The 13384-nt window shown below is 41.0% G+C and overlaps 2 protein-coding genes across 2 annotated transcripts; one reads left to right on the forward strand and one right to left on the reverse strand.

Annotated features, from left to right (window-relative positions):
- The first annotated feature begins 783 nt into the window (after nt 1-783).
- msh5 (mutS homolog 5) lies at nt 784-9620 on the forward strand. Its single transcript, XM_062398688.1, is given in 25 exon segments — nt 784-882; nt 963-1086; nt 1255-1335; nt 1621-1674; nt 1776-1897; nt 2006-2115; nt 2267-2271; nt 2696-2778; nt 2861-2906; nt 3280-3476; nt 3604-3666; nt 3758-3886; nt 4452-4524; nt 4599-4770; nt 4866-4977; nt 5090-5177; nt 5485-5552; nt 6226-6344; nt 6427-6553; nt 6790-6939; nt 7170-7244; nt 8555-8701; nt 8866-9003; nt 9097-9167; nt 9285-9620. Coding segments are annotated over 25 exon segments (2574 nt in total). The 3' UTR covers nt 9406-9620.
- Nucleotides 9621-9659: 39 nt separating this feature from the next.
- Nucleotides 9660-12866, reverse strand: LOC133964535 (protein Bouncer-like). Its single transcript, XM_062398689.1, has 3 exons — nt 12279-12866; nt 10144-10305; nt 9660-10031 (listed from the first exon to the last, which is right to left on the reverse strand). The coding sequence occupies exons 1-3, from the start codon at nt 12340-12342 to the stop codon at nt 9811-9813; spliced, it is 447 nt and encodes a 148-aa protein (XP_062254673.1). The 5' UTR covers nt 12343-12866; the 3' UTR covers nt 9660-9810.
- Between the last annotated feature and the right edge of the window lie 518 nt (nt 12867-13384).

The following is a 13384-nucleotide window of genomic DNA, read 5'->3' on the forward strand; positions in this document are numbered from 1 at the left end:
AAGCTCTCTATAATGTTAGCTATCCTTATGATATGATACTGACTGTGTTAAAGTGTGTTAAAGTACTTTTACTTACAAGTACTTCTCTTCAGTAAAATTCCCGGAACTAGTTCTTCGTTAATTTTCTGTTTAAGATTTGAGGTTAAAGTTTTGATGCATTATAAGACCACATAGTTGCCATTTAAAAGCTATCCAGTAACAACACAAACACAAATTATTTGTACTTTTGCCTTTTACTTCAGTACAATTTTGAATGCATGTCTTTAACTTGTAATGGAGTATTTTTACCGTGTGCTACATCTGCTTTTACTGGTGTAAATTGTTTAAATACTTCTTCAATACTGGATTAGACACCTTTATAAATTCCCAGGAAACTCATTTGCCTTCAAATGCAGACTAACATAAAAATTGCATTCACAAAATAATAAGAACACCGTAAACAGCCATTTGATGACCAGATTTTCAGCTGACCTGCCATGGATCCAGCCCACAACTAAAAGTGTTCATGAAGAAATCTGACCGCTGCTGGAACATAACACCTTCTTAGTGGTTCAGTGGAACATTGAGGCTTAGTGGTTCAAAGAATGAGCTTCTGAGTCTGTAAAAAACAGCGTGTAAGGGAAGGCCTTCAAAGTACAGGGCTGTTTTAAGATGCTCTTTGTTCTCTTTTCAAAGGTGAAGTATAGTTGGCCATTCCCTGAACCGGCCTTTTTGGCGGGTCAATAACTGATGTAGATAATTAATTATTCTAACTTTACTTGTCCTTTGCAGAGTAAAATGTCTATGGCAACACTGGAAGGTTTGAGAGGAGGAGGAGGAGGAGAACTAGTTTTTGATCGAACAGGAATAAATGGTGATGAAGAGGAGGAAGACTCAGCTGCAGTAAGCTCAGCTGTCACACTCACCATCAGGGTCATTGCAGAAGTCAGATGCACCCTCTTACACGTTTTGCATATCTTCAGGTTTTACTCAGTGTTTTGGCCCAGCATGGAGAAGTGGGCCTCTGCTTCTACAACAGTGAGAACTCTTCTTTGCACTATATGATAGACATGCCTGACAACCATGAGCTCCAACTGCTGGCCAGAGGTAAACACAACTGTTATTCACACACTAATAATTCTTCTTTTCCCAAAGAGACTGGTTCATGTTTTCTTATGCACTGCATTGTCTAAATATCATAGACTTTTAGACTGACACTTCAGTCTAAAACTTCAGTCTAAAAGTCTTCAGCCTCATCTTATTTCTCTTTTTTAGTTATCCAGGAGGTTAGTCCCCATGTGATCATCACCAGTGCAAAGCAGGAGCGCTGCATGACCCGCTTCCTGCAACAACTGGGTGAGCTCTGGGACGTGATTAGCATAGCGAAGGGGAGACGTAAAAATGTCACAGAGAGTTTAGTTTTGATATGACGTGAGACAAGTTGTTTCTGGGTCAAGGCAATTAAACGAGCTAGGAGTTACTTGACACTGCTGCCAGTTAGTGGTTGTATAACTATTATACGCTGATATGAGAAATATCTTTCTGAGCAAACTTTAGTAACAATTTCTTGATGTGAAACCACAACTTTGACAATTACCTTTTATTTAAAGTTCTGCCATTTTCCTCTCTTTTGTATCCAAGGTTCAAACCCAGACTACAAACCAGAGGTGGTTACTTATCCATATGTTGACTTTGGTAAAGAAAACAATATTCTCATCATTTATGGCAGAATTTCCTTTTTTGCATAAAATTTGCATTATTTACCACAATGTACGACATGATTTATAATGTTGCAGGTCTGGAGGTTAGTAAGCAGAGGCTGCTCTCTGCCCATCTTCCTTCTCTTCCACCTTCCATTTCAGAGAGAGACAAAATGTCCTACCTCTCCTCTTGCATCTCCTTTGACTCGCCTCTGATGGTGAGCCGGCTGTTTACATATCATCCTCTCAATCAACCTATCATCCTGCAGGAGCTGGCTGCAAACTGTCCATCATTTTTGTTTGTGTGTGTGTCTGTGTTTGTGTAGCTGAGGACAGTGGGCGCTTTGCTAAAATGTCTGGACAGGAGGAGAGTGGGAGTGGAACTGGAAGACAGCAGTGTTAGAGTTCCTATCCTGCAGTTCAACGCCTACTCGCTGTAAGACCCACATAAATGTAGCCATGCACACACACATACACACACACACGTAGGACTGTGATTACACATTTTTCATAATGAGAACACTGAATACATATTTTTTTCCAAAGCAGTTAAATCTCTCTTTTGCTTATGCTTCATCTCTATGTAGGAAAGGTGTGGTGTTTATTGATCGAGACACGTACAGGTAAGGATGAACAGATCACAAATCAATAATCAAGAATTCATTATACATTTTTTTATTATAAAAAATGCAATCTGATGAGTCTCTTATTGAATTAGCTGCTCGTAATCCATATACAGCGACACCGAATACCAGTAGATTTTACATTTGACAGACTTTTCTTATGTTATATATTTTTATTTTTTTTTAGATTGTGTATTCTTTTACTTTGAATTTTTGTTGTATTTTTTTTACAATTTTAAGAGTGTTACTTCAGTGTTGTGGTTTGGCACCTATTGTGCTGTGACCCATCAGATTATATGAAATACCTTATTCCAGGTTTGTTATAACCTGAAGCAGGTGAGCACAGGAGAACTAGATGAATGAGAGATCACCATTGAATTTGAATTGTTTCAGTGTACTGCAGATCTTCAAGTCTGAACTCCATCCATCAGTGTACAAGCTGCATTCAGGCGAAAAAGAAGGACTCAGTCTTTATGGTATGCAGTTGCATAGCAATGTTTAATTTTTCTCTAGCTTCTGTGACCGCTAACAACTATCTTTTATAACTGTTTAATACAGGTATACTAAATCGCTGTAGGTGTAAGTTTGGTTCCAGATTGCTCCGGTGAGAAACAACTCATTCCAGTTACACATGTGAATAAATAGGGGAAATTCAATGTTCTCTACATCATTCATAAAAAACAATAATAGCAAATATAAAATACTGTTTGACAAAACTCAATTTAGTTGTGTTGCCTTTGTTTGTTTCTACTACTGCCAATAAAATATTGACTTATATAATATAGTTCAATGTTTTACGTCATAATTCTAGCAAGGTATTAAGTTATATATACTTTTAAAGTGATTATTTTATGGTGGTTTTATTTTTATGCTGCAATCACCGTGGGAATGTACATTGATGTAAATCTTCAGTCTGTCTTTACACAATCATATTGGAGTACACAACAAATTCTGGGACGAAATGGTAACATTTGAAGGTTGTGAGTTTGTACTATTTTCTTTTACTATAAGTTGAAATGTCTTTTCTTTTGTCAGCCAGTGGTTTCTGAGGCCCACACAGGACCTGGCTGTTTTACACAGGAGACAGGAAGTGATACGTTTCTTCTCATCGCCTCAGAACTCAGACATCCAGAGCACCCTGCAGTCTTCACTACGCAACATCAGAAACATACCAGTAACAACTCTGAGCAAATGAATGACCACATCTGTGACTATTTAACACTTAACCTTAATGCGTCACTACCAGTACATTAACATCACGTGTCATTGTGGTTGTGTGTGCGTGTGTGTCTGTGTGTTAGACTCTTCTACGCAGGATGTCACTCTCTCACACCAAAGTGACTGACTGGCAAGGGCTCTACAAGGTTGGAGCTGCAGTGTTAACATGCACGCTATTTCCATGTGACAAGCTATATTGAATGTGAACAAAATGTTGTGTTTGTGTGTGATTGTCAGACGGTGTACAGTACAGTGTGTATCAGGGACACAGTGCGGCACCTGCCTCAATCCATTCAGCTCTTTCGTGAAATCAGTGAGGGCTTCTCCGATGACCTCCACCACATCTCCTCCGTCATCAGCCGAGTTGTGAGTTTAGGATTGATTACACCTCAATAACAGTGGAAACCACTTGTACTGATCACGTTTCTCCCGGGCCAAATTGATCTCTATAAGCAGTTGATTACTATAACCGGATAACACTGACTCCGCTCTCTCTCTCTCTCTCTCTCTCTCTCTCTCTCTGTCTCTCTCTCTCTCGATACACACACCAAAAAACACCAGAAATGAACACTGTAAGCGGACTACTTGATCACTATAGGTGTACATTTCTGTCCCAAGCTTTTGGATCCATACAGTTGATCACAATATCCATGATCACCATATCTGGTTCTCACTGTATATATGTTTTACCAGGGAACCAATTTCTTTATTACATTCAACACAACTCTCTTGGGATTAAAATGGTGTAAATCAACATGTGTATAATCCACGAACTAAACAGCCATTTAGCCTTTTTAAGGTTTCACTGGTTCAGTCCTTGTTCTTCTGCTTTTACTGTTTTATTATTTTCTAATTGGTTGTTCATGCCGATTAAAAAAGTATTTATTGTTCATTAATGAGTTTGAGTCCATCTCTGAACTGGGACATGCAGGTGGATTTCGAAGCCAGCATCGCTGAGAATCGGTTCACCATCAAACCAAATGTGGACCCAGCTATAGATGAGAGTGAGTACAAAGTGTTACATTTAGTTAGTGTAACTTTAACATGAACTCCTCATTACACTATCTCCCTCTGTCAGAGAAGAGGAGGATGATGGGATTGTCTGACTTCCTGACAGATGTCGCCAGAAGAGAGCTGGAGCATCTGGAGGCTCGCATCCCCTCCTGTTGCGTCATCTACATCCCTCTGGTCTAGTCTTTATATCTGCACTGCTACATGCTGCAACTGTTCAACAATAACATTTTTACTTTGTTTTCTGCCTTTTGTCTGCATGTTGGTTGCGGGAGTCATATCTCTCAGATATACGGAAAACTGTTTACCTAGAGCTGTATATACTGTATATGAGTGCTCATATACCATAGTTATCTCTCCTACAGATTGGATTCCTGCTCACTGTTCCTCGCCTGCCCAGTATGGTGGAGAGGGAGGATTTTGAGATAGAGGGGCTGGATTTTATGGTGTGTTTCTGATTTTGTCGTATTTGTTTGGGTTTTTAAAGCTGACGAAATCGCTCATGTTTTTCTCATCTGCATTATCAGTGTTTAAACCATGTGTGTGTGTGCGACCTAGTTTCTCTCAGAGGACCGTCTGCACTACCGCAGCCAGAGAACCAAGGAGTTAGACCACCTCCTGGGAGACCTGCACTGTGACATCAGAGGTCTTTGACTTTCTCCCTTTCAGATTTACACCAATCACTGCATACTACCCAAGATATGTTTATGCCCCCTTGCCAAAGACAACCAGTGGCCGAAGGCATCCTATTCTTGTGAACACAATATTTCAAAAACGCTTTTAAGGAATTTCTTTAAATTTGGCACAAATGTTCACTCAAATTTCGACCAGTTTGGATATCAGTGGTGACAGGTCAAAGGTCATGGTGACTGTATATAGACCAAAACTGCAGTGGTTGGCGGAGATAAACAAAAGATTTCAAGTCCCAGATGGTCCACTTCCCCTTTTCTCAGACATGGAGACGGCAGTGATGACACAACTGCAAAACTCAATCCTGGAGCGGAGCAGCTCCCTCTACAAGGTTGGCGTGATTCACTGTCCACTTGAAGTGTTTAAACAGGACTCTGACTAAATGACTGTTGGTGTGAAAGTAATGTTGTTAATGTGCGTAGGCGAATTTTGTTATGATTGACTGTGTTTCCCTAAGTTGGGAAATGTTGTTCATTTTGAATTGAAACAGGCCTCGAACCCATTAAAAGGTCATTTTTGAGTGCTATGATATTTGCCTCATGGTTGATGTGTGGATATTTCATGATGCAACTGCTAATGTTATTATCTTTGAGGGCAGATGACAAATAATTATTTATTTTTTTAATATATTTTAGCTGTGGTAAGAATGTCCTGGCTGTTGGGTAGATTGTAGTTTATACTAACATTTAACAGCTTTATTACATTAGACTCATTTTAAACTTATTAAGCTTTGTTAAACTGGTCTTTCAGCCAAATCTCTCTATTGAGAATGAAACACTCAGACTCACCACCCTCATACTGGCTAGTCTCTGCAGTTACACAATGTGCTTCTCTGTTATGCATTTGCTCAGAATGTTTACTTTTTTTATAATTTCACTACAGTTTAAATCAAATGATTAAATATACAGCTTCCAATATATTACTCTTGCGTCACCTGTCACTGTTTGTCTCTGGAAAGAAGACCTCTTTTTAGCAGGTTTAATGTGTTGTGTTGTGTTGTGTAGGTCCTGGATCTCGCTGCAGAGCTCGACTGTCTGATGGCTATGAGCAGCGCCTCCCAGGAGTATGGCTATACCTCACCTAAGCTTACCAGCCACAGGAGCATAACAATCACACAGGGCAGGTAAAGGCACTCACACGTGAGATGTGAATTATTGTTGCAACACAAAAATCTTCATTGAGTATATTTTTCCACCGCTTTCCAGACATCCACTGTTGGAGCTGTGTGCTCCTGTGTTTGTGGACAACTCCTTCCAGAGCACAGAGTCGCAGGGCAGAGTCAAGATCATCACGGGACCCAACTCATCTGGCAAGAGCATCTACCTCAAACAGGTAAGACAGTCAGAACAGTCAGAACCAGTCGTTGCACCTAAGATACTACTTACCTTAGCATGCTGATAGATAATGACAACTATCTTATGTAAAAATTATATATAGCAAAATTCCAGACGGTCTAACTTTAGCTTTGCATCGGCAGACCAGTTTGTCTTTCGGTTCTAGAACCTCAGTTAAAATGTTGTTTGGCTTGTTACCTGTAACTGACTGTTTCTCTGATTTGACTGAGGCAGGTGGGTCTGATTGTGTTCATGGCTCTGATTGGTTCAAACGTGCCGGCGAAGGAGGCGGAGATCGGTCTGGTGGATGGGCTCTTCACCCGCATGCAGAGCAGAGAGTCTGTGTCCGTGGGCCTCAGCACCTTCATGATTGACCTCAACCAGGTATCCAACACACACATTGACACACTCACTTCTATGTACACAAATGTTGTCTACAATGTGGATGTGTGTTTGTGTGCGTTTGTGTGAAATAAAAAACATGAACTTCCAGGAATACAGTCCCAACCTCCCACTGTCCACCTGTCGAGAAATTAAAAATGAAGCAACCAGTGTGTATAACTGCAAACACACAAATGTAGTGTACTATAGCTGTTTGTGTCTTTATTCTCCAGATGGCCCAGGCTCTCAACTGCAGTACTGGCAACTCATTAGTTCTCATCGATGAATTTGGAAAAGGAACTAACACAGTAAGAACCAACTTGTTCCAGCACTTTGTGAATAAGAAACACATGTGTGCACATAACAAGGACACACAGTGTCATTAATGTGAGGCACCTGAAAACAATCCCAGACAATATTATCCCATTTAGAGCTACATCACGAACACACCCTTGGGGCAGATCACCATGTGCCACTTAGCAGCAGCTGTTCAGACCTGCAGTTATAGAAGTGTTGATGTGCGCCACCTACAGGCGAGGGAAGTAACACTTTACTTCCAGTGCCTCTGTTTAGTTTTTCTAAGTAGATGTAAGAATATTTAAGTGTTCATGGATGTAAAGTATTTGTCAACAAGTATAACGTCTACTATAAATACTATAAATGAATAAACACAGTTGCTTATAAATGATTAGGAGTTGATATAGGTAATTTATTGAATGTGTGTACTTGAATATTCTTAAATACACATATGCAAAATAGGGGAATTCTTTTTTGGTTTTAGCAGGAAAGAAAGGATTACGTTTTGAATGTTGTGAAAGCGACATGTATAGAACGTTATAACAGCTATTTGAAATGGCTGCTGTGTTGGTTTTATTGGAATTTATAATATACTTTATTTTTGATAATTGGAGCATATTTGCTGGTAAATACTAGCAAGTTTACACTCAGAGTGTCATTATGTTCTCTGTCCTCCATCACTCTCTGGAAGTTCACTCTGGAGAGGGACAGCCAAAGTCCAAACCAATTTGATTTGCCTGAAGAAGAAAAAAAAGAGGCGTGGGAGGCAGAGGCCAAACAAACACATCCCAATAAAATCGGCAGTTTCGATTTAATAATTTCTGTGACGGGTCCAGGTTCATGTAGGAAAATGACAAGAAGTTAAAATGGCTATGATTGTTATTTTTATTATATCGATATAAGAGATGAAAAACAAAGTGAAAACAATGTGACAATGACACAGACAGACGCAGTTAGAAACCACCTGGTGAACAGAGGAACATTTAAGTGCTGAGGAGCCAGATATTTCCCTCAGGAGATGTTAGAATCACGACTCGAAATGAAAAATAGTGTTGCCAACAACAAGCTGAACAAAGAGCACAAACATTACAACTCCCAAAAAACAAACTGAGTCAAACAGAAAGGGGAACATCTGGTGTGTGTTTCTCTTCATCCACAGACCAACATAAAGGACAGTCCTGTTCATTTGTTTATCTGTGGCAACAACTCAATGTCAATCTATAAAGGGTTTGAGTAAAGAGCTTAACCTGAATTAAGACTGAAGACTTTGACCCACAGCAGCGTCCTCCCTGTTCAGAAACGGTGTCATGTCCCCCTACAGGTGGACGGGCTGTCGCTGCTGGCTGCATCCATGTCTCACTGGCTGAGGAAAGCCCCAGTGGACGTTCCTCACGTTCTGTTGGCTACTAACTTCCACAGCTTGTTGCAGCTGGGCCTTCTACCCTCCTCTTCCCTGCTGTCTCTCCTGGTACTGACGGACACATCAGGTCCAACTAATTTGCTGCAGAATGATGAAGACTTCCAAATAACCATCATCTACTGATGTAAACCATGTCTTCATTTCAGATATGTTTTGTGTGTGTGTGTGTGTGTGTGTGTGTGTGTGTGTGTGTGTGTATGTGTGTGTGTTAGACTCTAGAGACAGCAGTGGACGGGGATGAGTTGGTGTTTCTGTACCAGTTGAAAGAAGGGATCTGTCACTCCAGCTATGCTGCCAACATTGCAACTCTGGCAGGCCTGCCAGTTAGTCTTGTACAAAGAGGAGTGGAGGTAAACACACACACACACACACACGTACATATACAGTGGTACACAGAATTATGCTCTGATAGGCTGACTGTTGGTGGTTGTGTTCTTCTCCAGGTGTCTGAACTTTACAGGACAGGAAGACCCATCAAACGCATTGACAAAGCTTCAACAGAACAGGCAAACCGGTTTGTTAAACTTTAACTGCACAGAAAGACAAATCAAGGCCCACACTAGAGAACAGTGCGTGTTCGAGTATTAAGCATGTGTGTGTGTGTGTGTTTCTACTGTGTTTCTACTGACAGATGCAGGTCTGTGGTGGAGAGGTTTCTGAACCTCAACCTGGAGGACAAAGAGTTGGATTTGCAGAGCTTCATGAAGGACGAGCTCCTGCCCTCTGCTGGAGAGCTGCTGAACCACACCTGATCAGTTTCGCCTCTGCAAACCTTTCGCTGCAGCTCTGTGGTCAGTTCGTCTCAGTTCTCAGTGGTGGTCAGTCGGTGTCGGGAGAGGGCGTTAAGGGATATTATACCTGGTTACATTTATCTTCTCACACTGTACATTAACTGTGGCACTGAGGTACAAAATCCCAGCTCAATTTCCTTTTGTGTTTTGTACAATGTAAGTACTGTTTGTACATTTCAGAATAATAAATGTGACACAAAACAGATTCACTCTATTTTAATACATTTTATGCCTTGACAAGTAACGTTTAATAATTCAGTGGCCTACCAGACAGTACAAAAGAATCTGTAAAAGCTGGTGAATTTTCAGTCCATTCATCATCTCTTCTCTTAAGATCAGTAACTAAATGTAGAATGTTTGCTGTGATCACGTTGAGGGTCCAGTGACGTGCCAGGCCGTTAGAATAGCCACAGTGACATACAAAAGAGTACAGAGAGGAAGTCTGTGGGCCGAGTTACAGAACGGTTTGTCGCAGCAGTGTTTGGTCATGACGAAGACAGTCTGGTTGGGGAAGAGCTCCACCGAGTTCTCCACATCGCACTCCTCTGCTTTCACACAACCCAGAGTCTTAACCTCCAGAACATCCGCTAGGGAGATAAGAAGGTGTTCTGTGTCAAGATAAAATGCATTCATCCTGCTAACCTTGACACACTTTCTAATGCTCAGATATGAATTGATACAAGTTCTTATCCACCACACCTGCCTTCCCTCGGCCTGTGAAGCAGCGCTCGCCGAGGCCGCACTTGGTCTGGGTGGTGTAGCAGGTGTCCCAGAAGCCCAGGTCACAGCGGAAACACTCCAGATACTTTCCATCTTCTGTAAATGAATCCATGAGCGGCTCCCCTTGCTTGTTCTCCTCACCTGAACCCAAAGAACAACACAAAACAGCTCAGATGCTGCAGGAGACTCTCAAATAAAAGCAAAGTAATAAGCAAAAGTAGAATATCACTCAGTAGAGAGAAAACCTCTGCCAAGGCCCAACAGTTCTTTTTAAATTCCCATTCTCTACAGATACAGATACAGGTGTATTTATTTATTGTAAGCATTATATAACCCCATTAAACCTGCTGCACAGGAGACCTGTGGCATAGAAAGCAAGAAAACAACAGCATATAAATATTAAACATGAACATTTAAAAGACATGCTAAAATCAGGATACCAGTGAATATACAGTCATCAACACTGCATGTTAGGTTAAAGGATAAAATGCGTTGGATTATTCAGATTTCCAAGCGCTCATGTAATATCTTGTTGGACACATTTATAATTCAGGGGCGGCTGAATGGGGGAAGTGTCGTGCTGCTGGAGGGCACCGAGCCAAAGTGATGAGCCACGTTCTGCCGAGCGCTCCATCATCTTGGAAACATTTTGTTTATTCCGCAGCAGTCTGGAATGTGTTTCTTTGACTGGGCGACTTGTGTTATTTAGAGTGGGCTCCAAGTCTTAGGGGCAGCATTGTGTTTTTATTTAACCAGGCAGATACTGGAGTTAATAGAAAACGTTGGCAGAAACCCACAGTGGAGGAGGAGGAGGGTTGTGACTTTACTGCACCGCGCTTCACTGCTCCTCCAAACGCGAGTGGCAACTCTAAGCACATTTGAACACATCTGTATGATATTCAAATAACTACGAAGGCGGCATATTTCAACATTAGCATTCAAGCACTTATCCCCTTTTTGTCGGACCACATGCTGTGACCATGTGGCCGGCTTCAGCGCTGCCATCGTCTGTGGCTGGGAGGAAGTCTAATCTCTTCACCAGGACCGTAAGATGTTTTTCAGGGAGACTCACAATCCTTATCCCCTCTCATCTTGTTAGCTCGTGCTAGCTCAGGTGAACAAGCAGATAAAAGACGAGTGGAGTGAGGCTTATTGAGAGGGAAGAACAGACTCTGCACCGTTCATTATTTTCACCTCCTGGTCTAAATCTGGGCTCAGCCGCCGGTTAATTAGGTGCATGTTGACGAAAGCAGTTGAATTCATTACAGAGGATGTAACGTTAGTGTGTAAGGCTGTTGCTCTGTGTTACATAATCTGTCTCATTTAGATCAATGAGGGCAGACTGTCCAACAGCATCTCAAATTACCATGAAACACCGCTTTCAAAACACTTTCCACAGAAACTTTACAGCATTAATGAAGGGAGTTTTTTTTTATAGGCCCGCAAATAATTAATTAACAGAAAATGTATTTGAGTGGAATTTTTTTTGAATATGTGATGGTGACAGCTTCTCAAATATGAGGATTTTTCAGCTTTTTCTCATTTCACATTAACTTGAATATTTTTGGGTCATTTTCACCTTTGAGCCACTGAGAAAAGTTACACTATTTCATGAAGTTTTAAAAACCAAATAATGACCCTGAATAATTAAGAAAATCATCTATAATTTGATGAATAAGGTCAAATTAGTTGCAGATCAAACTTGTTCCAGGAGTGAAAGTAGACTGCAGTGGATTCAAGTCAACTGAGAATAAGTTGTAACACGTTATGACGATGGCCCTGCTGATATTTCACAAATCTAAAAGCTTATTAAACTTGGTATGAATTAACAAATACTCTTTATCCCTAATCAATCACTTAACTCTTCATTAAATCTATCCATGATGGGCCATGTGTCCTGATCTTGACAAAAATGCTGTCATGTTCCAAAATGTCCTTAAATTTCAATTCTAATCCAAACCAGCAAAAAACTGTTGATCAACAAGAACTCATCGACTAGAGGTAAATAAAGTTTTTTAGAAGTTGTAGAACTAATATTTTTTAACCAAATAAACTATCTAGATTTACAATATACAGCTCACTTAATCTAGAGCCCTGATACTACGTCCTCTTACCTTGAGTCGGGGCGAGCGCCGTGATGGCGAGAACACAGAATATTAGATTTCTCATTCTGAGCATGATGCTACCTCCATTGAATGGACCACGAGGACTGTGGAGGAGACCGGAAGCACGGACTGAAATTGGATTAGTCAGGAATACACCTTCTATTTGCCCTGCGCCGGTCACATTACTGAGAGGCGGCTAATGATCAAAGTGAATAACTGCAAAGTAGCAGGGAAACAGCAGCAATTTGCAGGAGAGAAGAGAAGTGTGGCAACGACGCCGGAAGGATTTTATGTCTCTTTAAATGTCAGGGAAAGACATTTGGTTTTTAAGCTGTTTCAAAAGAAGGTTCTCTCTGATTTAAAAAAAAAATACACTGAATGTCAGATGTGGACAAAGGTGGTGTTGGAAAACATATCTCCATCCATCCACCTGGTCGTGTAGACGTCTTAACCCAATCCCTGTTTCTGCTGTTACAGGTGTAAAAGGAAGCTGCTTTTTCAGAGCAGCGTCTTCAGGCTGGTTGATCCTCAGCCTCTCATCTTTCTATACAAAGAAAAATGTTGATGATGGCTCCTCTGCCTCTTAAGGAACCGAGAAATTGCATGTTTTCTGAGTCAGCGCGGGGTTAAGCAGCTTACAGCCTACTGTCCGTCTGCTCAGATATGTATCAATGCACACACACTCACACACACTCACACACACCCACACACACGCGCGCACACACAGCGTGTTCTCTCACAGGAGGGGATTCGATTCGAGTCATATTCTCAATGCAGCATAAAACGTGTGTTGCTGAATTATGTAACGCTGCTGTGCTGGAGGGGAACCTTACAGATTTTCCTGAACACTCTGTTGCTGCAGTGATGTGTGCAGGTGTGTGACGATACTGAAATTCATGGCGTGAGATTTCACATCTAAGTGTAATGTGACCATCAGTATAAATGATGGTAACTGCAGCCGCCAGAAACAGTTAATCACCTCTGTTAACTTCTAATAACTTTGATATAAATCAACATGAGTCATATTAATTATAGTCAGTAAAGCAGATCTCTTTTTTTACCATGCACTTTATCTAGTGGGTCGCTGCTGATAAGTCTTTCAAACATTGAAGTTT

The sequence above is a fragment of the Platichthys flesus genome, chromosome 11, assembly GCF_949316205.1.
Source record: "Platichthys flesus chromosome 11, fPlaFle2.1, whole genome shotgun sequence".
Classification (NCBI taxonomy): Eukaryota; Metazoa; Chordata; class Actinopteri; order Pleuronectiformes; family Pleuronectidae; genus Platichthys; species Platichthys flesus.